The sequence below is a fragment of the Corvus cornix genome, chromosome 4 (assembly GCF_000738735.6).
Source record: "Corvus cornix cornix isolate S_Up_H32 chromosome 4, ASM73873v5, whole genome shotgun sequence".
In the NCBI taxonomy this organism is placed as follows: Eukaryota; Metazoa; Chordata; class Aves; order Passeriformes; family Corvidae; genus Corvus; species Corvus cornix.
In genome coordinates this window covers 48,896,155-48,923,910 of record NC_046334.1, presented here as the reverse complement: position 1 = coordinate 48,923,910, position 27,756 = coordinate 48,896,155, and the positions used below count along the sequence as shown (strand labels likewise).

The 27,756-nt window shown below is 35.1% G+C and overlaps 1 protein-coding gene across 4 annotated transcripts in view; it reads right to left on the bottom strand.

The window, feature by feature from the left end:
* The window catches only part of ATP8A1 (ATPase phospholipid transporting 8A1), a 108,373-nt gene that overhangs the window by 44,076 nt on the left and 36,541 nt on the right, over positions 1 to 27,756 (bottom strand). For 3 of the 4 annotated variants that reach the window (XM_039550881.1, XM_039550880.1, XM_019287249.2), the window contains 12 exons: positions 26,772 to 26,860; positions 26,200 to 26,244; positions 23,540 to 23,612; positions 21,490 to 21,595; positions 20,196 to 20,278; positions 19,994 to 20,043; positions 14,454 to 14,523; positions 13,366 to 13,450; positions 9,708 to 9,847; positions 7,714 to 7,852; positions 6,475 to 6,539; positions 2,815 to 2,987 (listed from right to left, as the gene is read on the bottom strand). In XM_039550881.1, coding sequence (XP_039406815.1) covers positions 2,815 to 2,987; positions 6,475 to 6,539; positions 7,714 to 7,852; positions 9,708 to 9,847; positions 13,366 to 13,450; positions 14,454 to 14,523; positions 19,994 to 20,043; positions 20,196 to 20,278; positions 21,490 to 21,595; positions 23,540 to 23,612; positions 26,200 to 26,244; positions 26,772 to 26,860 — 1,118 coding nt within the window. The remainder of the gene's footprint in view (positions 1 to 2,814; positions 2,988 to 6,474; positions 6,540 to 7,713; positions 7,853 to 9,707; positions 9,848 to 13,365; positions 13,451 to 14,453; positions 14,524 to 19,993; positions 20,044 to 20,195; positions 20,279 to 21,489; positions 21,596 to 23,539; positions 23,613 to 26,199; positions 26,245 to 26,771; positions 26,861 to 27,756) is intronic. The other variant, XM_039550882.1, reaches the window with a different exon arrangement.

Genomic DNA, 27,756 nt, shown 5'->3' with positions numbered 1-27,756 from the left:
AGAGTGGGAAAAAAGTTCATAAAACCCCCATATCTCTAACATCACACTGCTATTAACCATTCCCGTCATTAACAAATCCAAGTTAAAAAGATTTGTGAAAAGCTAGTAAGGGTAAAAATAGAAACAATGTTTGAAAAATTTTGATGAATATGTCCTTTAGCAATGCAAATTTCACCAAACTAACATAATTTTCAATGAAAGGAAAGCCTTTTCCCACTAAAGTAAAGGCTATTTGTAAGTCAGCTAAGGTTGTTCATTATTATTCTGAAACACAGTTTAAAACTGCAGCAGAAAACCAAGGTTTTCTAGACATGCTTTTTATGTCCTGATACCCACATTTATTCATATAACATTCAGGAAAAAATAACTTTTGTCTAAACCAGTAAACTATAGTAACAATCAGAATTCTTAGTAGTTAAAATATACAACATCCCTGAACCTTGGAGTACTTAAAAGCTGAAAGAGGATTCTATGCTGAGGAAGTCAACTTACCAAGTGTTAGACAGAACTGTTTTAAAATGTATTTAAAAAAATAAAGGAATAAAAATAATACAGCCTTCAAACTGAAGGTAGCTATGTAATCACATTATTCAGTGGCCAGCACAACACATGCTATTGGACTTCTGAAAAAGCTGTGTGGGATGACTACAGCCTTGTGGAAAACCTGGGACGAAAGTTTCTGGGCAACACCCCTTTTGAAAAATTCTGTGGTCCACCTATATGAAAAAAAATCTTTCTATGATCTTTTGGTACATGTTTTATTTGAACTCTGCTGTTGAGAATTGTATTAAAACTTGCTACTGCCAGCTTCTACAGAAGATTACTGACCTGAGTACTTATTTTTAATTTTTTAAACTTTTCATGAATAGTGCCTTAATTCCTTTTTAGACAATGTTATAGGGGCAACTGGAAGATGGCACTCTCATTGCCTCAAGTTCATGGTGAAGCCAGTAAAAAATATTTTTCATTCATTTTGCTCACTCTTAGCTGTACATTTTCACTCCAGAATAACCCACTTAACATTCTTCTTGCATATATTACTCTGAATCCAATATAGAGTTGGAATTCAGTTTGCTAAAGTCTTTAAGCCAAACATCTGCTTGGAATTAATAACATACAGAATTTTTTTTGAAAAGAAGCATCTACTGAATATTTTTCAGCTTCATCTGGGTTACAACTAGTCTTAAGACAAATCCATTGGTAACAAATGCTTCTGCACAAGCGAATGCAGTCTGCAAACTTAAAAGAAAGTGATGTAATTTGTACTTTTAAAACCAAGGAGAGCTTAAGATGTTTACTGCCTTTATACAGATGAAGAAAGAGCTTACATTTTTTGTTTAGTCTGGATTATATATGTATATATATACACACATATATAAATAAATCTTTAAAAAGTTATTTACCTTAATTAAAAATTACCATTTAAAAATTTTTATTTTCAAGCTCATAAACAAGGAAATGAAGTTTTTGTTACTAACGACAAAGCATTTAACATAAACAAATATTTTGGCAGAATTTTGACTTTTGGGAAACATGGGATATTTAAAATATTTACATTAAAACAGTGAGTATTACGATCAAGCATTTTAGTTTTAAACCTGTAGCCAATTTTTAAGCAACCACAAAATATGTCAGACATATATCTAGATATGCATTGAAGCCAGCTGACCTAAGTCTATTATGGAAGTGTAAAATTAAAAAATGGCAGAAAGAATGCTACTAGAACAGAAACTTTCATTTTGTATTTTGTTGTTTCATCACAAAACTGCCAAAGACAGCTTTATGTACACAATTCCCCTCAATGTTTCCACAGTTCAACAGAAACAGCAAAATTATCTCTTCAAATGGCATAAAACACATTTTGTAATCAAGGAAAGAGAAGAAAAAGAAACATAGCTTTGGAAGATCAGTTCTACATGCATCTCCTTGTTACTGTACTGAGCAAAACTCAACCTAGTAGAACAAGCACAAAACTCCAACTTATCTGTCAGAAAGACTACTGCCATTAGGAAAGTGTTTATACACAGTATAAATTGTTCATCAGTGTTAAGATCTCAGTCTAAAAGACAGTAAAACCTTAGTTTGAAATTCAAACTGTTTCAGGCTGAAGCATGGCTACAAAGCTTAACCACAAAAACATTAATTAAGAAATCTCTTGGTAGCATGACTTTGGTTTTCAAAAAGGATGGAAAGACTGCAAACCCAGTGATTACTTGGATACTGTAATAATACTTCCTTTGCTGTGTCCTTCTGCAAAGGCAGAAAAATAGTTCCATTTTGAACAGATTTTTCAGGTGAATCTGATTTATTTTAATGGAACAATGGAAGTTTATAGCTCTAATAGTTGATATTTACAGAAAAGGATAAAAGGCTTAACTGCATAAAAGAACTCCATAATAATCAGGCATAATAATGATTAAAAAAGGAATTTCCACCAACTTCAGGTAATAAAAAGCACCCAGCGTAGTACCTTTAACATTTTTGTGCACTTCTTATACAGTGTAATCCACAGCTTACAGAAAAGTAGCCTGTGGAGAAAGATCTACAAACGGCTCCAGATATGCTAAAACCTGTAGTTAACTGTAATATCAATTCAAGGTCAAGACTAGTGTCTCAACCTTGTTGAGATTACTCTCAATGGATTACAAATTATTTTTCTGGAAATATGCAATCTGAGTGACTTTGACAGGTGCACTCTGTTACGGACTGCTCTACAGTGATATTTCACTTGAATGACTGTATTTCATAACTTCAGTTTCTTAATTTTTGTATGTCAATAAAAACAGCATAGAGAGAGAATAATGTGAACCTTACCTGCAACAAATAACAGCTTTACATGACAAAGCCAAATCCAGGAAATACTGTCTTACTCCAAATGTCAAAGCATACTTCAGAGATTTACCATCGATAATGAGAGCAAAATCATTTTCCTTCCTTAAAGCATCACCAAGAGTACTGCAATGATGGCTGAGTGTCTCTCTTGTTCCCTGTTGCACAAAAAAATGGTGTCCATTATTTTGAATTCTTAATATTCTTAAATCCAAAATTTTCAGTGTGATCAGAAACACTGGAATTTTGGTTTTTGAGGAAATTGCCTTTTGATCCTGCTATCAAATATTATAAAGTGAAAAGAATATTAGCAATAGTTGCACTATTGAAACACAGTAGAAATGTTGTGTAGGATTGCTCTTGCATTCTGCCAAAAAAAAAAAAATCATATTTTAACATAATTTAACAATTTTAACATCGAGTACATGTTATACAAAAGAAATTATTTTGTATTTTTCTATTGCTAATGACAGCTTGAATCATACCTACACCAGCCACTATTTTGTGATCCAGTACTGAGAACTCCAGCTTAGTAGACAATATATTCATCTGTATTTATGCAGCAGCCTGCTTTGGGAAGCTCACTGACATCTAGTTAGCTACAGTCCAGCTCTACCATGGAGTGTCACGAAGGAGAAAAAATATTGCTTGTTGCATTTCTTTCTTTTTGAATGACCTTTATAGAACTGGGTAAAAACTGTAAAACCAGCACCTGTAGCTGCTGTTCGACAGCAGCTGAACATGAGCCAGCTGTGCCCAGGTGGCCAGGAAGGCCAATGGCATCCTGGCCTGTATCAGCAATAGTGTGGCCAGCAGGACCAGGGCAGTGATTGTCCCCCTGTACCCGGCATTGGTGAGGCCACACCTCCAAATCCTGTGTCCAGTTCTGGGCCTCTCAGTGCAAGAAGGACATTGAGATGCCAGTTCATGTCCAGAGAAGGGCAACGGAGCTGGGGAAGAGTCTGGAGCAGAAGAGGGAGCTAGGATTGTGTAGCGTGGAGAAAAGGAGGCTCAGGGAAGACCTTACTGCTCTCTACAGCTGTGTGAAAGGAGGGTGTAGTGAGATGGGGGTCAGTCTTGTCTTCCAGGCAGCCAGTGATAGGACAAGAGGACATAGCTTCAAGTTGTGCCAGGAGAGGTTTAGATTGGATATTATGAAAAACTTACTCACTGAAAGGGTGCTCAGGCATTGGAACAGGCTGCCCAGGGTAGTGGTGGAGTCACCACCCATGGAAGTATTCAAAACGCTTGGGGATATTGTTTAGTGGTGAACTCTTCTGTTTAAACTGGCCTTAATTTTTCATCAGAAGCAGAATGCCATCAGGTAGCTCCAAGAATACTACATATTAAAACAAAAAAACCCCCTACCCAGGACAAAACAAAACCCCAATTATAAAACTGTCATATTTAAAATTCCTTTGTGGGCACACTCCCTATGCTGAAATCACATGCCTCAAATTAAAAGCAGCATAAAAATGTCCCTTATTCAGGTGACAACATTTCCATGAAATATTTTTCAGTGAAACTGAATGGTAATCAAACTATTTTGTAGTTCCAGTTTAAATTCACAATTAAAAGAATAAGGCTATGTTATGACTTCTGTCTATGATTAACAATACTATAGTGAAATTTAGCAGTCCATTAGGTTAATATGAAGGCAAAGAAAATCCAGTGCTTTTTTATTACAACTATAAGAACTGACTAACAAAACCCACATTTTGTTTGTGAAGCTAAGCAGATGTTCATGGGACTAGAGCCCCAAACAACACTGCAAAAACTTGAGACATCGAAATGCTTTCAGTTCTATACCAGCTAATGCCTACTGGGGAGAGGAGAGGTGGGTGGGGTTGAGGTATTTGTCTTTTAATTTCGTAAATAAGGGTGTTTGTTTATACAAAAGAGGATCTTTTTATTTTAGCATATTTTTTGTAAGCTCAGTTCACAGAGCTGGGATATAGTCTGAACAAATATATTTTTTTATTCTGACTTCCTCTGTCTTGCATGCTTAAGTCATAACAATGACCATATTGATGAGGTATTTGTTTTATTAAATCTTTTTTTTTTACATGTCTTAGAGACAGGGGACTCTGCCCGTCCATAAAGGGATTTTAGGAGAAGCCACTGGTATTCAGTGGACATGTACTATTATTTTAACAGCAAGGGGAAGAAGCAACCACTTAATGCCACTGTTCTCAGTGCAATGTTTTAGTGTTTTTCAGAAGAGTATGCAGACCAAGAAAAGCCAACCTCCCTAACTCCAATGACCCTATCAACATCTTTATATAGTCAGTAGGCTATACCTTAGAGCCAAGGAGGAGAGGACTGCCACAGAGCAACTCTTCTCAAAGATCCCAAATACACAAGTGCCACTACACTGGGATTACTTTCTTCAAGGCTGCTCAGTTCCACCTGAGTTGAGGAAACTGCACTGCCCAACAGCCCTCATGGGTGCACAGGTACCAGTAAAAGAGACAGACCTATGCCACTCAAAAGCCAAAGTTTCATTCTGTGTGGACTCCTTAGCAAACATTCCAGTTAAGTATTAAGAGTCTCTTGCCAACTGCTACTGGTAGGCAGAAAGGAAAGAGGAACTGATCCACCTTTGCAGCTGCACTGACGCAGCATTCTGCAATCACAGCACTCCATCCCTCTCTCCATTTCCTGAGACCTGATCCACTCCTCTATTAGAACTTTCAAGGTAATTTTTGACTCAACCAGTCACACTAGAAATACAGACTGACATGTCATTCCAACCACACTAGCAAGCAAACACACAAGATATACACAAGGACACAAGAAAGACGTTCATCAAACAGTAAAATGCACACACCATCAAATGAGGCAGAAACTTTGTAAACAGTCTCTTGTTAAAATACTTGCACAGAGCTAGTTTACTCTTATGCTTTGAACTGTCTCTCAGACTATGTTCACCTGCTGCTGAAAAAACCCTTTATATATGTAATCACCAAAACTAGATTTGCAAGTGACCAGTTTTGCATATACAAATTCAGCTGCCATAAGATATTTGCATCTCCGTGTACTCTGTACTTGGGGCATGTAAGGAAAGGATCTCTCAACCTCTATACAATCTAGACACTCCAGTCTGAAACAGGGAGTACAGTGCAGCTATCATTTCAGCTACTACCTTTCAATCTTAAACTATATTTACATAAATTTACTACAAAAAGATATTGCTTGATAGATATTTATTGAACTTTTGAATCATCACACGAGAAGTGGTTCATTTGTAATGCTTGTTTAATGTGAAGCTCCTGGCTTTGCGCCTGCATGGATAAAATCTACTACATGGAATTTTTTGCTCACAGTTGTGAAGTTCCTTTGTGTAGTAGCTACACTGTGATTTCAGAAGGTGTAGACTGTTTTCCAGTTATTCAGTAACATTCTGTCACAAAGACCATACAGTCTTCCAAGCATGGAATACTAAAATTAAGAAAGCAACTCCCCAAAACAAACATGAACAACATCCCCCCAAACTACAGTTTTGACAGAATTTTCTATGTTTGTCCAAACAAACAGACACTCCAAACAAACAGACACTCCAACTTATTTTTTACACCATCTCCACCATGATGTCTGGATATTTTAAGCAGTAAAACAATGTTTTACTCTGAAGATTTTACTTACATCAAGAGAGCCTTCATTTATAACAATTAGTCCCATGTTCTTTCTCAAAAGTTTACAAGAGTGACCTGTTAGAAAAGATTTTGTTTTCAAAAATCTGTTCCACAAAATCCATTACAACATAACAAGGCTTTTTTTTTTTCCTGTAAGAGAACTACAGACAAAATTAAAAATAAGATTTCCCTTGCTGAAATCAATGATAAAAAAAAAATTCAACTGCATTTTAAACAGGTACATACAGGTACTAAGTCAGAACAGTTAGAATTCCCTTGCTGCAACTTGCAACTGTTCTACCTTATTCGGGAGTGTTTTAAAGAGTGTTACAGAAAACAATATATCTCCCTGAGCCTTGTAATTTTTAGAACGCAACTTGCATTTCACTCAAAACTTGCATATATATATGTTTCCGGTATTTTCTTTTATTCTTTGCATTAAACAGGATGCATGTTGTGCTAACGAGGTAGGCTGCCTAGTCAAAAACATGTATCACCATTCTTAATGAAGTAGAAATATTGGCATTATGTGTACCGCCTCAAACCTGAAGGTACTAAGAAAAATGACCTTAGATCAACTGTATCATGTGCATATGGAAAGTTCTTTAAGATTAGAAACAATAACACCCAATAAAAAGGATCCATATGACTAAAGTAAGGCTTTATTTAGGGCATGTATCCACACTACAGCAGAAAGTGCAGATATGGTCACATGCAAAGAATATTAAATCTTAAAAGCAGCTTTCATGTATAACTATTTAAAAATACAGATTTATCATTGTTGAAATTAAGTCTTTTTTTCCCATCTTTCATAATAAAAGAATAAAAATAAACCTCTATTAAAAGGTTATAATACTTTAGTTCACCTTTCTTAGAAAGAAGGAAAAACAGAGAAGGGAAACTAAGAATACTTACATTCTCTTAATATTATTCTCTCTCACTGTCAAAAGCCAATGTATTCTTTCTAATTCATTTCATATGCTATAAAAAAGAACAATTGCCTATTTTTCTGCCTCTTCTCTACCATAACTTTTTCTTGCTCTTAGTATTTTAACAGAGGCAGAATCCACCATTCCCTACCCTCCACCTATCAGTGACTAAAAAATAAGTTCACATTCAAATTTTGGAGTGACATATAATATTATTATTTTTTACAAGACAACTTCCCATTCTGAAAGAAATTTACTCCACCAACTGCTATTATTTCTAAACGTGTAACAAAGCCATCAAATAAATGCAAATATAATACCAATATTAATGGCAGTCTCTTGTTTGTCCCCAGTAAGTATCCAAATTTTTATGTCTGCTTTCATGAGTGTTTCTATGGTTTCAGGCACTTTGTCTTGTAGTTTATCTTCAATTGCTGTTGCTCCAAGCAGCTGAAGATTCTGTGAACATAAAATATTTTGTACACATAGGTTTTTTTTTGGTTTAAATTCAATTTCAATCTTCCATTTATTTTATTTAACTCTCTGTATTTACATCAAGATTAATGAAATCTAAACTCATTAATCGGATAAAGAACTTCCAGTTTATTCCTATGAGCTTTAACTTAAATATCTGTGTGGCTTGACAAAACTACACAGTGTGACCACCCAAACTTCAACCAATTATTCACAAGCTCAGTAGCTTGTTCAGCAACAGCTACCTTTTCCTGAGGAGTACCTCTCTGATTTGAAGGCTTCAGGAGTACTATTACCATGCCTTCTCTCTTTTAATGATTTCTCTTCACTTTGTAAAAAAAAAATCCAAAACTCCTGTCAATTCATCTTAGTACTTCATGTCTGATTTTAACTTCCTATGGAACAAATCTACACAGATTTTGTGAATACAGCCATTTTTATATTTCCTATTTCTATACCTTTAAAACTAGCTAAATGTTAAAGACACCATTATAAATCTAATAGTGTGCAATCCTGGTAGCAGCATGGCCTGCACAGTACATCCTGAGAAAGTACTTGTGCAGCTAATACAAAAATTTGTAAAGGCAGCGGGGTTGTCACGGCATTAAAAAGTTACACAGTTTCAAGACTGTTTTGTCACATCTAGATAAACTGCTCAGCAATGTTCACTAGTGACTGAAGCTATATACCCTCATCCCTCTTTTTCATGAATTAAACACCACAGGTTCTTGAGGCTCTGAATTTTATGCAGTTTCATCAATCTAATCTCTTTTATACTTTCCAAGGAAAAGAATCCCCAAATAAGCCCCTCAAAACTGAAGTACCAAAACTTCAAACACTATTGGTCTCATGCACTCCTTTTTCTTACAAATTTAATAGTCATGGGACCTTTTTTTGTTTAGGCAGTGAAGTCTTAAACACATTGGCTACTCCAGAAGCGTGGCTACTCCAGAAGCAGTGTTGCTAGAAAGGCTCTGCTCCTGTGACACTGTATCTGGGTATAAGCTCACTTTGGAGGCCCTCAGTAAAAGAGAGGTTGACAAAGTGGAGAAATTCCAACAGATGGACACAAAAATAGCTTAGGGCCCAGAGCACGCTATATTAAGAGTACCTGAAGAAGTAGGATGAGTTTAACATGGGAAAAAAATAAGACTAAGGGAGGGATTCCTTCTGCTAACTGAAGCTTGCAGAGCAGCCATCCTTCTCCAAAATGCGTGGTGCACAGTGAAAGAGTAAGAGGCAACAGTCACATTCTGCAGCAATAAAAAATTTAATTCAGAAAAAGAGACTAAGTTGTGCATCAAAAAAAATTACCTGCTGCAGCTGGGAAAACTCCCTCCTTGTAGATATTCAAAACTTCATCAAAGTGTTGGGGAAGCAAAACTAGAGTAGGGATCTGTGTCTAGATGACCTCCAAAAGTCCCTTCCTAACTTGACTACTCCACTGTTCCAAGATCATTATATAATGAAGCAGATGTTGTTTATCTGTTTTACACTTTTTCACACACTAGAAGAACTCTGAAAAAAATCTTTCCAGTAGGTTCCACCCATAATCGACACTTTCCAGCAAGGTAGCTACTTGTAGCAAAAACTTTAGTCAGATTAATTGTACATTAATTTTGATTATCTAAACTGCAAGGACTACATGACACCACTGTCAGTATATTTCCAGAATTTTTTTTTCTGTCTAAGTGCTATTCCTCAATAGTGATTCACTTTTCATGGTATAGAAAATAAGGACAATCATTAAGAACCCACTCTTCTGCTCATCCCTCTGCCCACCCCCATCCTCCCCCCCCACCAACACAAACCCGAGAAAGCTACATCAAGCTACACATACTTTTTCAATTAGTTCATAGCTCTCCTCAAGTTTGAGCATTCTGTTTTGTATAGCTGTAGAAGCACGGTGATAGACATCTAACCATTCTTGATAATCACTTTCTGAAATCTCAGCCACAGCAAAACACAGAGTTCTTAAGCCTAAAGAGAAACCAGATAATGATTCAATATTAGTTAGTCCCTTCCCTGATATGCCTGCAATGAGTAAGTTTTGAAAGCTGAATTTTTTCTGTATTTTATGTATGCTTATGCCTGATTTTCAACTTACTGCTGCACATCTTAAAGAACTTTTAAAATATATGTAAATAAAAATGTGTTATAAATAGAAATTTATTCAACAGAATAACAGTTTCAAAAAAGCTGAATGTAATACCCATTATATATTTCAGGGGAAAAAAATAATCAATTTTTATGTAAGATTCAACTTAGTTTAAACTGTAAACAAGACACGAAGCAATCCCAACACTTGCTGAACAAATATGTACATTGAAACATTAAAACTGTAAAACTGGATTGTATTTCTGAGAAAAAAAATTATAAACTTAAATGCTGTTATGCTGGAAAGAAGTAAAATTAAAACATATCAGCATAAGGTTACAGCTGCCCTCTTCACCCCTCCTCAATATTCTTAGGAAATTCTAGTTTGAAGTTTATCATCTAGAAGCCAACTTTGAGTCCCCTCATTTAATTTTCCCGTCTCACGTATTTTTTCAGCTCTCCAAATTCTTAAAATAAAATCATTATGTACCATTTGGCAATTTTACTTAACAACATTTGAGCTGGTTGTTATTATTAACAGATTTTTTCCTTCATCAGAAATCTGAATTAAGCATTACAGCAAGAATTTGAGACTGTGTGATTATAAGAAATACCTATTTTTTGACAACACACATTTACATTCAATTTAAGTAGCTAGGTGTGAATTTTCTAACAGCTCATTTTCACATATTACCAGATTTCTAGAGAATGAAGTTGACCTAACTCTTTACATACTAGCCACAATTTGCAGGCTGATGGATTTAGAAGGGGTGCAGGCAGGACTAATGTAGTTACCCTTTGGTCACTTGCCCACTCTGCTCTAGGAGATGAGCAGCACCATAACCAGGGATGGCTGAATGTAATCTTTATTTGTTCACAGCTTTCTGGAGCATACAGCTCAGCACCAGCGGCAATTTTGAAATTTTAAGACGTTGGGCATGAAATAACACAAGTGTCTTAGATGTAGGAGTAATTTAGTTTAGATAAAAACCATGTGTAATCCTAGTACCCTGACAACTAAACAGCATTAGGAAGACAGTGTCTCACCATCTAGACTTAAAAGAATAAACTCAAGGCTGACAGCTCAACAGATTTTTTTTCTCTGCATAGTAAGGGTATGCTAACAAGGTGCAAAGCAATGAATACAGGTAAAGGGGAGGAAAGGAACATATGTCTGACTAACAGTGATACTATTTCCACAATGCTTTCAACATATTTTCTGCAGACCATAAAATGAAGAAAAGAAATCCAAGTGTATGGAATGTCAGCAAATGGTTTTTTCAACATATTTACTTTCTCTTTTAAAATCAGTGCCTAATTATTTTTTCCTGTTTTTAATATGATTCTTTTCATTGTGATTTAAAAGAATCTTCCAAATAAAATGTGGAAAACAAAATATCATTAAGCCTGGTTCTTAACAGACTGGAACAACACAGGAAAATTACACATGACTTTTCTATTTATCCAAGCAGGCATTAACACTCAAGCTTAATAAATGCTTATATATAAATGCCAGCCATGCTAACCACTTCATTTTTGAACAACACACCAAGAGCAGGCAGCAAATGCCAAGGACATACTGTCCTGCCACATGAAAGGATACTCGTGAGAAACTTTGCAACATTATTGGCTGCAATTTAAATCTCAAACAAAAATAAATACTAATTTTTTAATCGATTCCAGAGATATGTAATTTTTTTAATAAGACTGAATTTTATGCTTTTTAAAAGGTTAGAAATTCACTCTTCTGAACAGTAGATCTTTTCATCTGTTGAAAAGAAGGATACAAAAAGCACCTGAACAAACCTCTTAATCCTATCATATCTACAGTGGTTCAAAAAACAGGTGGAATTTTTCACTTTTTATGTTGATTCATTTACTGCAACCTGACTGCTAAGGAGTTGTATTACTGATTTAATAAGAACAGTAATTAAGAACTGGATTGAAATTTTCTTACAGGACAGCACATAGTGATCTAATTTTGTCTTTTCTGTAACCAAATATATACCTTATGACCCAAACTAACTTCACACCTAAGTAACTTTTTCTTGATTTATTCTGGTTAAGCCTGTCTAGAACCCTAGAGTGTATCTGAGGCTTTGGGCTGTACCAATTTGTTTGGGTACAGTTCTGCTTTCAACTTCATTGTATAACTTATTCTAACTTTATTACTTTAAGAGTCTTTAAGACTAACCAAATGTTTCCAGCAGAGATCTTGATATGAAAAACTAACAAAAGAAACAGATCTGTGACTTGCTTCTGCTGTCACTGATAGAACTAAGAGACTGAAGCTGCTTAATACAGTAGTCAAAACTCTAAATTCCATGATAAACCAAAAGACAAAAACTGGAGGACTCATATGTAAGACAGAAAAATGACCTTTCATGACAGCAAGAAAGATCTGGCCAGAGATCAGTTAACAAAACGTAAGGATTTTTTTAGAAGGAAAATATTGTACCGAAGTTTGCTTTCCAATGTAAGTTTATTTCTTAAGACATATTAAAGATAATGTTGATGATTCAGTAGCAGTGTATTTGAAAAATGAAGACGTAAAAACTCTGCAGTTCAGATTCCCTTAACTCTTCAAATTTTGCTTTCAACTACTCTCTATCAACTCACTGATAAATTGAAACACTATGATACTGCAGACTACAACAATATAATCCTTTCCTGAGATACTAAGGGGGTACAGCATTGAACATCTAGGAACTGTGCAGAAACCTTTCTACCATCTGCTTTTCTGCTCACATCTGTACTGTGAAATCCACTGTAAATAAATGACTAACTGGCTGCTTATGTCAATCATCTTAATTTCAGAGTCTTTGCAATTTTATTTACTATTCCTACTTCACAAACCCTCACAGAGAGGTTCCCTAGCTTTTGCAGCTGTTTTGTAAAAGTGATTGATAAAACTGCAGACACCAAAACACATCATATGGATGCTGGCAATCCCCCTTACTGGGACTGGTGACAGAAACAATACAGCTAAAAGCTACCTTAAAAGCACGACACTAATAATTTCCAACCATCTTTACTTTGGCTACTTCTTCCTGTGTGCCATCCCTACAGCATTCACTGGGTATGGGACATGAAAGAGACCATGAGAAATGAGATCTTCACAGAAAAAATGTGCCATGTGTTTGCTCTCTCGAAAAATATGTTTTGGTTAAAAGATTCCACTGTGTACTCTGTGGGTGTGTTGGGTTGTTTTTCAGGGTTTTTTTAAGCATGAAGTTATTAATGAAACTTCTCAGGAAGATTTTTCTTAAGGAGACATGGCTCAAACATAATTTTCAAACTTAACATGAGTAAACCACCACTGTAACACAAAATTGAGAAGCTGGAAAGTTGAGCAGTAACTGAATTTTGTATTTATTTTTATATTGAGTAATACCACCCACCTTCTGTAGCAAACTGCTCTAGATGTTTTAAGGTGATTTCTTTGTATTTTGAACTTTCGGCAAGACGGTCATAAATTACAGTATCCTACAAAACAAATAAAATTAGCTCAGAACACTTTAATAGAAAAATTATTTCTTTTTTAGGTACACAATACAAATCATGTAGGAAAATGGCAGAAAAATAGAACTGTATTATTTAAGCATCAAAAATTAGACATAATTTTATTCCAGAAGTTCAAAAAGGATATTCTAATCCTCAGATTTTCTAAACTTATAAATTCTGCTATAATGCAGCTTTTTCTTCTACATTTTTTGATGCTATTTCCCCTTATTTTGAAAAGTGCCAAAATGCTGTCTTCCTCTTTTAATATTACGCCCACAAAATAAAATTAGTGCTTCATAACTGCCATTTTCAGTTTTTTTGTAGCCAGCTTAATATACAGAATATTAACAACAGTTTCTTTTCTTCACTTGAGATGATAAAAAATGGACATTTATATTCAACAAACTTCCTTTCTTAAACCATTCTGGAACTGGATTTCATCATCTTCCCCCTCAAACTTGACCTGACATACAAACCAAGAACTAAAGAGCAACTCTGCTATTCCCATAAGCATTATGATAAGGATACCTTTCCACAGGTCCTGCTTTTGGGAAAAAATACTTCTGTGTAATATCAATGGTTGGTTAAAATTCCACTCTAGTCACTTATGCTAGATTACTATCTCTACCTAGTGATCCATGCTCAGCTACTCCAGCAAGTAATTAATACATTCATCTACATGTTCATCCATTTTCCTGGAGTACAGAAGGAAGCAATTAATAGGAAGTATAAAGGTATTAGTCCAGTACAAAGAATAGGATGAACAGGGCCATCCTATCTTCATAGGCACTTAGTAAAAAAAGACATTAACTGGTCCATCACATTGAACAGCTACACAGCAAAACAATGTAAATTGAAAGAGGTACATCGACATTCCTTTCCCCACATTTTCAATGTTTTGACTGCAGTTATAACAATCTTTTACTTTTGTATTTGTATTGGTAGCATGTATTCTTTGTTACAGGGAAAACAGAATAAAACTCACAGCTCCTTTGCAGTAGAGTCTTAACTTTCCTGATGGTGTGCGAACTATCACTGACATTCTCTTCCTAGTGCTGAAAGAGAAATAAATGCTCTATATAAGGTAGTTCATCAATACAAGCATTTACCAATATTTTACCTAGTAATATCAATATATATCTTATATTACACACAGGATAAAAAGTCAGCGCTCTCTATTCTGAATGATGTTCTCAGCTGACTGGGATGGAAACAGTTTTACTGCCTAACAATTAAAAGGAATGCTATTTTCCTAGGCATACTTCTGTAGGCCTTTTTCCCATCAAAATGATTTTGAGAATTTTCACCTTCATCTGAATACTGTCTACTGATGACAAAAAAGCATCATAAAGAACAAAGCACTTATCATCAATATCATAAAGAGGTAGTGTATCATGGACTGTTTCAGTTTTTCCTTCCTTCCCAGTCAGCCAGAGTCACTCGTACACTGTACTGTGCTGCAATCCTATTACTGTCATCCCAGAGTTTCATTTATCATGCAAACTTTGCAGTATGCTAAGAACTGGAAAGGGGCTGGACTAATTTTAACTACTCTCTGGATCTCAGTTGTTAATAAAATCCAAGTTATTTTTTATTTTTGTCCTCATAACTGAGGTAGAAACTGGAGAAAGCATGGAGAAGACTGTCACAGCCTGCTTTCTGTCTTCTTCTCTTTGAGGTTCACCAAAAAGCATTCTTTAGGTGCAAGATCATGTCCTGTCAAGATGTGTATTTTTATCATAAGTCTTTCAAATTTCAACTTTAGAAATAAATCTACAGAAACCATTCAGAGAACAAAACATTTCTCATACAACAGTCCACACTAAAACAGAGATGGAAATAAATGGTCCTTTAACAATTTTGGTTTCTGTTGGAACTGGATCCCATTTATATATTCATTCATCAAAGAGTATGAATGGTTCCTGAACTTTCAGACTGCCATGGAAATTCCTGTAAATGGAATGTGCACATAGGTGAAGGAAAGAATTTTATGATTACTGATGAAGTAACAGGCTGAAGAGTACCTTCAGGAAAACATTTTCTAATTCCACCTGCGTGTGCACTTTGCTTCAAGTAAAAATTTCTCAACAGCAATATTAAATTACATTGTTACCATGAATATTGCACAAAAGAGCATACAAAGCTATTAACTACTGCAAATGCTTTTCCATTTCACCTCTAATCCAAAAAACCTCAGGTAAGTAGAATTCCAAAAAACTTTAGACAGTGTCCAGTTGGGGATCTACTTAGACAACACTGGAGAAATTAAGATCATCTAAACTACAGTTAAGCTGCCTAAAATAAAAGAAAGTTGCAGATTCACATTGATTCCTGCCAAGACAATATAGCCTACTCAAATTCATTACACTTGCCTGAATGTTCAGTTCAGAAATTGTGGAGGAATTACAGCAGGTTAGAGGGTTGTATAAACAATAATTTGATATATTTGCCCTTGCCAGGTAAAGACTGAGCAATACCAGAAGATTGCAACCTTGAAGTCCTGCATAGAGCATCATATTATTTTACTGAAGGTGTATCAAAGAATAACCAGTGTTTTCCCATAGCATTCTGAAACTTTAGCTAGACAGACAGATACTGAATCTTGACTGACATACATTTAGTAAAGCTGCAATAAAGCTAATGACCAAGAGTTATTGTCAAGGACTCCTTAGTTTTATAAGCCTTTTTACAGCAGTGACAGTTTTATTTCCTTTCCTGGTGAACTACAGTAAGCCACTAAATTGCACTACTACAAATAACTGTCAGTGTGAGACCACTGTTTTTTTCTGTTTCTTCACTGTAGACGTGATGTGAGCAGCCATAAAGATGACCTGGTTATAATGGGAAAAAACAGAAGATGTTTGCTGAAATAGTGACAGAGAAAATGCCTGCAAGCCTAGAAATTGGAGACATCCTGAGATACCACCAATCTGCCCAAAACAAGAAACTATAACCAGAACTTTTTGTCTGGAAAAGGGAGAAAATACCAGGAGAATGTAGGAATTGACAAAAATCTGGAAAAATAAAAATTGGTCTGGGAGAAAAGAAGACACCATCATCTACTGGCTGTCCCAAGGGAAATACAGGAATTAGCAGCATCTACCAACTGCTGAATGTAGTGGTGTCCTGCATCCCCTTTTGTCTGCGCCCCACATGAATGACTTACTTGTACCCAGCATGGAGCCTCTTCAAGAGCCAGCTCCACGCAAATCATCCTCAGGGTGTGTTTGTATACATTCCTTTACTAACAGTAATTTTTAGTAATCTGTAATAAAAAAAGAAAGTAGAAAAAAGCGCCCCCGTGTCCTTGTGTGCTATGGAATCCTGCAAACCCTGTTGTCATCTCTATGTACCTGCAGGCTGGGTAACCCTTTGGGCTGTTACAAAGAGGCAGAATACCTGGTAATTCCCATGGAGTTGCAATGGGATTATAAATAGGCAGAAGCATCTTAAAGTGACAGAAATACCTCTCTCAGTCACAAGATTTGCAGCTTTCAGAAGTAGATCTTCATAGGTCCAGTAACTCTAAAATCTGACATTTAGGATGAAACAACCACAGAAAACAAACACTGCTACAGAGGTTTTGGTACCTCCTCTGTCAGCCAGTCACTGTTTTTTTACTTTTAGAAGTATCAGGTCTTCAGTCACAAAATCAGTGTATTCTGGAGCTCTTTGAATGATTGTGAGGAGGTAAGGCCTCAAATGCTCTGGGATGACTTCTGTCTGCCCACTACAACAGCTAAGACAACATGGATTACTCATGAAAGCGATCACACAGGAGAGACTAGTCAAGGTATGAATTACAGGTAAATACATTGGCATTGTAAATCCAAAATATAGGAATTCAGACAAGAAGCTTTAAACTGTAACTATCACAGATGGTTTCTGCTAGGCTATGGAAGTATGCCCCAGGGACATAAATGAAAATCAGTCATTAAATCAATACATCGACATACTCCAGATATTGAGATATTATTACTACATATGTACTCAATACTTGCCAGTGAAATTAATGCTGGTGCTAAAAATGCAATTTATTCCTCTAGGAAAACAAGCAGATACAAATCAAAACCTCATTCAGTAGCACAGCTAGCAATGACATGTTGATTCAAGGACCAACGTGCAATTTGTGCACTGATAGTGGATGTTGCTTATACGTAATGACACAAGGAATCACAAACTCAAAATCTTACTCATTTTCACAACTAGCCCAGGTGAAAAGACAGTGCACATAGTCAAACATAAGACGTTCTACGCTTCTGCATCTTTGACACAGCGCCTTGCTATTCCCTGCCCTGCAAACACTTACCCTAGGAGTTGGTTTGGGCTGCCAAGAGACAGCTGCAGTTTTTCTATTTGTTACAGCACTAGGTGACAGAATACAAGAACAGGCACAACAACACTGCACAATTCCTTCCCTAACAGTACAGGAAGCCCTGAACAGCAGAGAATCTGAACAACTCTTTACTTTCTAGAACTAAAGGTACCATAAGCAGTTGTGGCATCTGAGCAGACTATCTACTGGAGGCAACATAAACTCAGCACAAGTTTTTAAAACACTATTTGCTAATTTTAAGAATTATCAGTATAGTATTTTCAGCATGCTTTCAGTATGCTCACCTGCCAATTAGATTGACAACTACTTCCTTGCTATGAACAAAGTATAATTACTATGTTCCATAAGTCTACTTCTCTTTTCACAGGCACAAGTGTAATCACGGAAAAAACAGAATACCAGAAGTGGCAAGCCTACCAGGTACTCCTACAAGTTTTACTTCTGTAATGTGCTTCTCCGGAAGACTATCCTATCAAATGTTGACACTGTTGCACTCTACTTGCAGAAGAGTAGTAATCTAGCCTGTACTGGAAAGCGGCAATGAATTAATTTGCATTTTTTCTGGGAAAAACTTGGAACACCTGCAAACTCTTAACAGTTTATTCAAAACAGATTACTTCTCGGAAGCGACAGGCTCCTACCCATGCAAATGGTGTTGTTTTGGAGCCAAAATTTCTCTTGCTGTGGAACACGGGTGACCTCTAGTGCTTCCAACAAGTCAATTCAAAGCACAGCTAAATATTGCAGAATAAGAAAAAAAAGTCTATAAAAACTGAATACTTAATAAAGTTCTGTGATCAGTATCCACCAAAAAACCTCCGAAGATTGAGATTTATAAGCAATTCTCCCATCTCCACAAAGTATCACTGTTTAAATTACAATTTTAGACTGACACAGAAATTTAAAAAAAAAAAATCTGTGAAATCAAGACAAAGCTGAAAACCAGAAACAAAGTAACAATCCTTCACTGTTACTCCAGAAACGAAGTATGAACTTCCACAGAAGTCAAATTAATAGCAATGCACTTTGCAGTACATAGTTGCTAACTTTCAAGAAAAGAAAATGCAAGCAATGCCTGCAAAAAAAAATGAAACCATGACATAAATCTAAAAAATTCACGTATGTCCTCTACATTATATAAAAAGAATATTAATTGCAAACAGACACTAAAAGACATTCATAACCATAAAAACTACTTTCTGTTGCATCTTTCATTACGTTTCATATTATTATTGCTATTACTATAACTAGAGGCAACTACTCTGATTTCACCCAACTCATACATCTTCAGTTTGTCTCTCCAGTATTGCACTGGATTGTTTTATTTTTTCATTTTTTTGGTTCTTTAGCTAAGCTCAAGGGAAATATAATAGGACAGGAAGGAAAACAACAATCACTTTCCACAGGCACAATTAGGAGTAATCATTTTAAGAAAAAAAGGAACTTCCTCTACATGCAAATCCCTTCCTTACCCTTTGCCAAAGTAAGCAATGGACCTACACATTTATAACACAGACAGCAAACACCGATAAAATATAAACAGCTCTACATAAGAATTGAAACTGCATTCATATTTCTTATGGGTACATTTGTAACTCCAAGAACTTTAACACAAAATTTTTACTGAAAGCAAAATACGTGATAAACTCATATTCCAAGTAAACCAACTGGTCAATGCTGTAGTGATGCTGCTCAGAACATAATGAGTTTCAGTCTAGAGTATTTAAACAAGCCATAGTTATACAAATGTATTTAAGGTCAAATGCAAAATTTAATTTTATCAGTCATGATAAATACACTCGCTTTTTAATAAATCATATGGTGCCAGGGCTTTCAGAAATACGTTTAGAAGTTTGAGTACTTTCCTATATTACTTTTCACAGATTTTTTTAAAGTTTTGAGATCAAAGGTTTTCTTAATCTTTGAGCAAAGGCAAAAGTGAAAAATATTAGTCACAATGTAGACAACAAGAAAAAAAAAAAACCTCCAAAATTTTTTTACAATAAACCAGGTGTAATTTTAATTTTAATCATGTACTCTGCTTTGTATATAGTGTGTTTACATATTACACAGACGAAAGCTACACAACCTGCATACTTTGTCTGTAAAAATATAAAAAAGGCAAATATTTTTATTCATGAGAGAAATTTCTAAGTATTTCCACAAAAAGACACCATGTAAAAAGTTACCTTGTAAATTCCAGGACATTTAGCAGTTCATATCTCTCTTCCTGTCCCAGCTGAAGAATAAAAAAAGAATAAATAAAAAAAGAGTAAGAATTAAAAGAAAAATCTCAAGCAAAAGAACCAAACCGAACCAAACATGTCAATACAAATGTACCATAATGCGAAGCAAATACAGTAAATTATAATGTTACTCCAATGTACTTACAGACTCAATGATTACTGAGTCAGGTGTCCTTCCAGTGAATACAAAACGAAGATGCCTGGCTGCTCTGACCAATGCTCCTTCATCTGCAGCAAGTTAAATAGTTATTTTACAAATGTACCAGAAAACGGTTAGTTTACCCCATGATTTAATCAACACAGTCCAGGCTTTTCTACTTCTCATTTCCTTTTTTCCTTTATGGATTTTAAGATTAGATGTGGTGCTGGAAAGAACTCTTTGTTCTCCTGTTAAAACTGATGAAATGAGTTTACAGTTCAGAGAAAATAAGCCCTGAAAGGAACACTCTCAGCTCAGCAATGCGAGCACCCTCTGCGAAGCACCTAGGTTAGCACCTTCCTCAGTAGGGCACTGGACAAAGCACATTGCTTTTGGTTTAAGTTCTGGTTTGTACAAGAAGAGTTAGAAGTCATTCCTGTAAATAATAGGTTTCTTCATTGTCTACATTCAGGAAACCAGCAACCACATCTCCAAAAGTCATCAGTTCTCTCCAAGTGGCTCCAGGACGTCAGAATGGAATTTGCTTGCAATGCCCAGTAAAACACTGCCATGACTTAGTTAACTTTATTTATGGCCCTACCTCTGCCCTTGTCTCTCAGCTGTTGAAGGACAGGATTCAGAGAGGTAGGCACCTAGAAGCCGGGGCAGTCAGGGAAGAACCTCTCCACCTTGGGTAATTTTTACCATCATAACTTGTAACACATTAGCTCAGCAGAGCTGAACATATTTTAAATCATTCTGCCTTGCTTCATCATTTGCTGAATTCGAAAATTGTCTATGAACCACAATAAGCTTGAAACAGACCTTTTGCATTATAATATTTTGTCAATCTCTAACAGAATTTAACACAATTTCTATCCTATTAAAAACATTTCTGTTTTGATTACAGTCTCTGTTCTAAATCAGTATAATGGTTACCAAGTACAGAATAGGTTCATAAGCAAGAACATCAATTTGTCTCCTGATTGATTTTTATTTACTTCTGAGCAGTTCCTTTAGAATTCCACAGCAGTCTGACAACACCTTAGTAGTGCTGTATGGTTACTGATTATTTGCCCTTACATAATCCACAGGACATTCAGATGTATTTTCTAAAGAAAATTTAAAAAGTCTAAATCCTTTTTTACAAAATTGATTTTAGTTGATACCAACTCTTTTTTGAGGTATAGGGTTTATAGATTTTTTTTTAAATTTTGGAAGTTATTTCAAAAACAATGAACCGAATAAAATTTGCTTGTTGAGTTGATAGAATATGTTCACTGAGTTATCTGAGTCTTACCTGGAGATGCTGCTTGATATATAATTTTATCACCTTCTCTTTCTGGAACTGCTGTATGACACACTGCCATCATCGTCAAGAACTCACATATTATAGGTGCAGTTGGCTAAGAAAAAAAGGATGTCAGAGTGTGATGAATCATTTAAGCAATAAATAACCAAAATGTAATAATAGATACAGACAAATAATAGCCCACAAAAATTTAATGACAGATTGTTCCTCTTTTCTTTAAAAACCACCTATACACTAATCAGCATGCAGGGTAACTTCTTTCTGCTGTACTTAAATACCGGTTATATAAATAGAATTTAGTGGCATCTGCTATTGTAACAATCAAAATTAGATAACCATATAACATTTCAAATAATCATTTTTTAGAGAAGGTAAGTATGAATAATGTATTGAAAAAATTTTACTTTATTCACAGAAGTCTCTTTGGATGTTGTCTTTTTTATTAAAAAATAATCTCTTTTACTTTTTTCTAATACTGTATTTGACAATGCTTTTTAAGAATCTTTACAAAGATGCAGCACACATCTAACATCTAACAGCAAAAATCACATAGAAAATGTTGCAAGATCATACTGCTTTTCAAGAGGACATTTAAATGAATATATCAGGCTAAGAACCTTATTACTACAGCTGGCATTTGCAAAATGAATGAACTGACTCCTGAATGGTTGTTTAAAAGAAACCCCAGCATTCCCTGTAAGTGAGCTCAAAGCAGCTGCCACCTCAGCTGAGGGTTACTTGTAGCATATTTATAGTATTTCAGATTTGTAGTAGACTAACATTACAATTGCTCTATAAAATACAATAATCTTTGAAGACCTAATTTAATTCTGTAGTGCAGAAACACTAATGGGAGAGGTTCCTGTTCTCTTCCACTGAGGGCCCCCAAATCCTCTAAGATGTATTCAGAAGTGGCTCAGTTACCTCAACAGGTTGAATTACAAATTCTTTTCCAAAGCACTTCAGAAGACATTTAAAATACAGTGGTGAAACCTCTCTTTGAATGTGTATCTCAATTTTTAGCATGCATACAAACACATTTTTATAGCTTGCAGGCTCATATTATATATATATACTTAACACTATGTATCTACCAGAAAACTGTGAAGGTTCAACACTTGCACGCCAAGGACACTTCGACAACAGCAGTAATAGTTGATGCCTCTTTCAAACTATGCTACTCTCCCTGTTACCAGCACTGTAAATATAAATGGCCTGTGCAGGTAAGTGTAAGAGTCCCCTCTGCTTTAGATACATTTGAGAATGGCTCTCAGATGTCTACCATTAAAGACTGCCCCATTTGTAAGAAAAAGATGCTTCACTGTCTCTTAGTTAAACTGGAACTAGTCTGCTGGGAAGACAAAATTTAAGAAAAGAGCAATTTACTTACACTCTTCAAAAAGAGAACAAATAGTTACACTGTTTAAAGTAGGTGTTGGTTATGACTAGGTAAAAACATCTGTTGTACAAACAAAAGACAGAAGGTTGTAATGATTGTACTGATTCTTAAACAGATCATAAAATAACTTGTTCATTTCCTGAGAAATGTATTGTCTCTTTGGTACAAGTAACAGCCTCCAAAATGCCTTTTTCATTTCTTCATCTGAACTGAAGATCTAACCTCATGGAAGCATGCACACAAACCCACTGCATACGGTTAACTCCTGACTCCTGTCCCAGCCCAGGTAAGTCATGTCAGGATGTAAAATAACTTTGCTTATCCTAAAAGCTTTAATGGATGTCATGACATCATCTGAACCACAGGAGTACCAGTAAAACACCCAGAGAATGAAGAACATGAGACTACTTCAAACTTGTAACATCTGAACCATAGCATCAAAATGAAAAAGGAGGAAAAAAAGGGTTGGATGTAATTAACATGTATCAGCAACAATTATGAAAGTTTTAATGAGGTCATGCTGATTTTGTATAAATACACTATTTATTTATTTTCCCCTCAAAGGACATAATCTTTTGAATTACTGGAAGCAATGGTTTCATCTCACGAAACAATGGTAATTGTTTCTATATAACTTACATGGTTGTTTTGAAGATTCTCCAGTAATGATACATCACTAAATGTTTTTTCTTCTCCATTTTGTGGGCCTTGCCTAGAAATAATTAAGTAAAAAAGAGATCATTCTTAGCATGATTTTAACAGTTTATATACAAATCATCCGAACACAAGTTTTGGGCTGTAGCTGCTACAATAAAGGCTGCGATCATGTACTGTGAGAAAAAGAATTGAAAAGGTACTCCTTTCACATTTCCAAAGTTTGTTTAATTTAAAGAAACCTTGGTTTATATAAATACACTTAAATCCAGCAAAGTCTCTCTGCTGAATTCAGGTAATGAAGGATGAAGTAAAAATATATCCACAATGTAAGACTGAGGCTTCTTTTCTTCTGATCTCTAGAATGAGATTACAGAAGGGACATAAAAAAAAAATGCCTAAAGAGATCACATTTCAACAAGAAATTAGCAGTTTTGGGATAGGTTTCTAAATGTTTGCAGAAAAGCAAGTCTGTTATCTGAAAGAGGTAAACAAATGAGTTCAGACATGAGAGAAGTCTGCATGTAGAGGGTTTGCTTTCTATTACTTATGATCAAAAAGGAACATATTAAATTGAAAGATAAAGAAGACACAGCAACAATGGTGAAGTATAGAATTAAGAAATGCAAGAAAGAGATGGTTCTGGACAAATAAAGTCATACACTAACATCTCCCGAATTGCACAAATATTCTGGCTGAATGTGAGAACTCAAAAATGTAGATACTTCTTAGAAGATTTGTTACTGCAGCTGTCTACAGCTACACTCTTAATACTACAGCTGAATATATCTAGATGACTTTGAATTTGAGTGAAACAAAACAATACTGAAAGGTGAATCCAGCTGAAGGAAATTTTTTTTTTCCATTTACTTTGGGTCTTGCTTTGGATTACATAATCTTACAAAAGAATAAATATGTTTGGTGATTTAAATTGAAGAATAAGCCATATACATCAAAGGCAGTCTAAGGATTCTCTATGAAAACCAAAAGTGATCTGTTTTAGTCCTGCAATAACTGCTGTGGAGGGATATAAAATGCAGAACCTCCTCTGTACAGCCATGCAAGGACTACTTTTTCTAACTATAATTGAAGTGAAAAATTTGAAGCATTCTCCTTCATGAAGACTTTTTTTAAATGCAAAGCAAATAGATCTTGAAGTGCCAAATAATAACATCTTCAGACTTAATATATTTGTTTAGAGTCTAAGCTTTAAGATTTGCTTGCTTAAAGCTTTCTGATGTAAATTTTCCAGATTCTCAGTGCTAAAATAAGGAAAACTATTTGCAGGTATATGTTGTAACAAAGTGGAAAACAATTCTTTCTAATAATAATAATAAAAAAAAAGATATAAAAGATTTGGGATTTAGTATATTAGTCATGTTAGGGCTAGAAATGTTACTGTCACAAACAGATTTTATTAATTGCAACAGATTTCCACACCAAGAAATTTCAAGCATTGTATTTTATAAGTATTTCTAATATATTCTTTGCCTATAAAAGGTTTGGGTTTGTTCTTCTGGACATCGGTTTATCCATTTCAGATGCGCTCAAAAAGATTTTTATGTGTGCTAGTCAAAACTAGTCTTTTTACTTAATAGCTTATAAGCAAGGATGTTTAACTTCATGGAAGCACTTCATTGTTTTAATGAAACCACTTGTATGCAGTTAAGCACACTTATGCATCTTTAAGAAACATTTTCCTTCTGCATCAAATGATGACATTCAGATCAGGTAAGATTTTGGGGTGTGCATGTGTACTACATTTTATGTGTTGTGAGAGGAATTTTTCAGGATTTGAGGGGTTTTTTCTATCTAAACTTACTAATTCTAATTTAGAAAAGACTTTTTTTTCCTTCAAATGTTTTCAACAAAAGGTGACAACACATTGCAATTCTGTATGACATTGCCTTGTTGCTACTTTCAACAAATAAAACAGTGATAATTTAAAGGCTGTAAATGACGTTTTTTTTCTCTGATGTACCTGAGCTTACTTTGAATGGTATTGCAAATACTTAGTTTAAGAAAGTATAATGAAGAAGTACAAGGCATCATGTAGATAAGAGCAGAAAGGAAGTCAGGACTTTATCTTTCCTGATGCCCCGGCAAGATATCAATGTCAATCCCAAGTGTATTTGGCTGCTCTAATCTCAGTTCCATTTAAGAACTATGTAGTGCTAGTATTCTAAAATTATCTGTAGGAAGTAAAATAGCAACAATAACATTACATATTTTTCACTCTCAAATATGGATTTTTTTTCTAAGCACATCATTGATTATTACTAACGTATTACTGACTAACAGTAGAACAGCGTGATTGAAGTTACCATAGTACCAAATATGTAACAAAAGACAAAACTTCCTCTCCAATAAGTAATTTTGAATTGCACCAGGACTGTCAGTAGAATGACTGCACTTTATTTCAGGGACCCTATCAGAGATTCTATTCCTGAGTACGCAACCTAATGCCATAGAATTTGGATGGCATAAATTTGTGTAAGATGGTCAGTCTGCATGAATTCAATGCTGAAATAATTTCTGAGTAGTAAACTATCTCACATTTAGCTCAATTTTTAAATACATTGCTCAGTGTTTTTAAACCTGAATCTTCAAGAAACAGCAGAAGCTAAATGATCTTTAGAGCTTACCAATCATCTGAAGGAACACTATAATCCTCAGGCTCAGGGCAATGGCTGCATAAGAAGCAAGGGAAAAATAGAACAGGGAGAGGAGAAAGAATCACAAATGCTAAAAAATTGGATCATGTATTAAAAAAAGTAGCTAGCTAATCAAACCAAATTACCAAAAAAACCCCCTTTTTGCAACTATTTTGCGAGCGCCTAGATTGCAATGAAAATTACAAAAATATGGTGTTGCTATTGAGACTTCATAAACTATAACAAACCAAGTTTTTGCAAGTCTCCCTCAGGCTTTTATTTTGTAACAACATTAAGCAGGGTAAACAATGGCAAAAACATGCATTTTGAAGTTGCCTTACAGCAGAAAGCCTGTGGTATTCTCAATTTCTGTTCCTCTTTGCAAAAAGAGATGTCTTGACAGAAATGATCCTGTCTCTTGTAAGTAACATCTTATAGTCACAAAAAGCTGACTGAGCTATAGATATTGCCAGGTGTAAGTTTATTTTAACTGCAGTATTAATGCATGGGTACATATGGACAGGCAGAGGCACACAGATGAAGCAGCATGTAAAAATACCTACCCATATGCAATTCCTGCTACAGTACACTTCTTAAATTGCATGACGTTGCATGTCAGGGTACCCGTTTTGTCAGAAAATATGTATTTGACCTAAATGAATGATAAAATCCATTATAGATTAACATTCAGCAGTTAGTGACATATCTAGTAGCATTCATAGCTATCAACATATGAAATATTTTCACCTCTTCTGCAATTTTCACATTTTATAGAAAAAAAGCCAACAACAAAACCAATACATAAACATGGCAGATATACAGCCCTCATACCCATTTCCAAAGAAATCAGTCAACGGAGATGTCAGGACACCTAAGCTTTCTTCAGTGCCCAGTGGTATACTTAACCATCCCTCATTCTGCATTCTGCTGAAGTGCAAGAAACTAGTGAAGACCAATGACTTTGCCAGTAAAACATTAACCTTCTCACAGAAAGCCATATGGTAAGAAAAGTATATCTATATGCATTTCTAAACCCATCTTTTTGACATGGAAATATCTTCTTAAAGCCGAAATGTTAGTAGAAGAGCAACAGATCAGAAATGCCAAATAACAGGAAAAGAAGAAATACGTTCCTTTCTACCTAGATCTCCTGTTTCCCTAGCATTATAAACCCTTCTGTTCCAGAAACTACTAGGTAAAGCATTTTAAAATTCAAAGCTGAAGTACATGAACCTGTGATATTTTTAAGCTTCGTTTAAACCCAATTTTAAGAAAAAAGTTAATGTATGAAGAAATGAAGTCATCTGTGATGAACGAAAACTTCTGTGAGTCACAGATAAATTTCAACTGATTAAAATTCATTTCTAATTAAAAATAAATCCAAGGATTCTTAATTAGGAATTAGTAGGACTAATAAAGCTATGTATTAGTAAAAATGTTTCTGAGGAATTATGACTTAGCCAAATCAGCAGTTAGAAGAAATCTTCCTCTGTGTCAGGTTTATGCTGCACTTTTTGTTTTGTTTTGTTTTTGTTGTGTATGGGCACA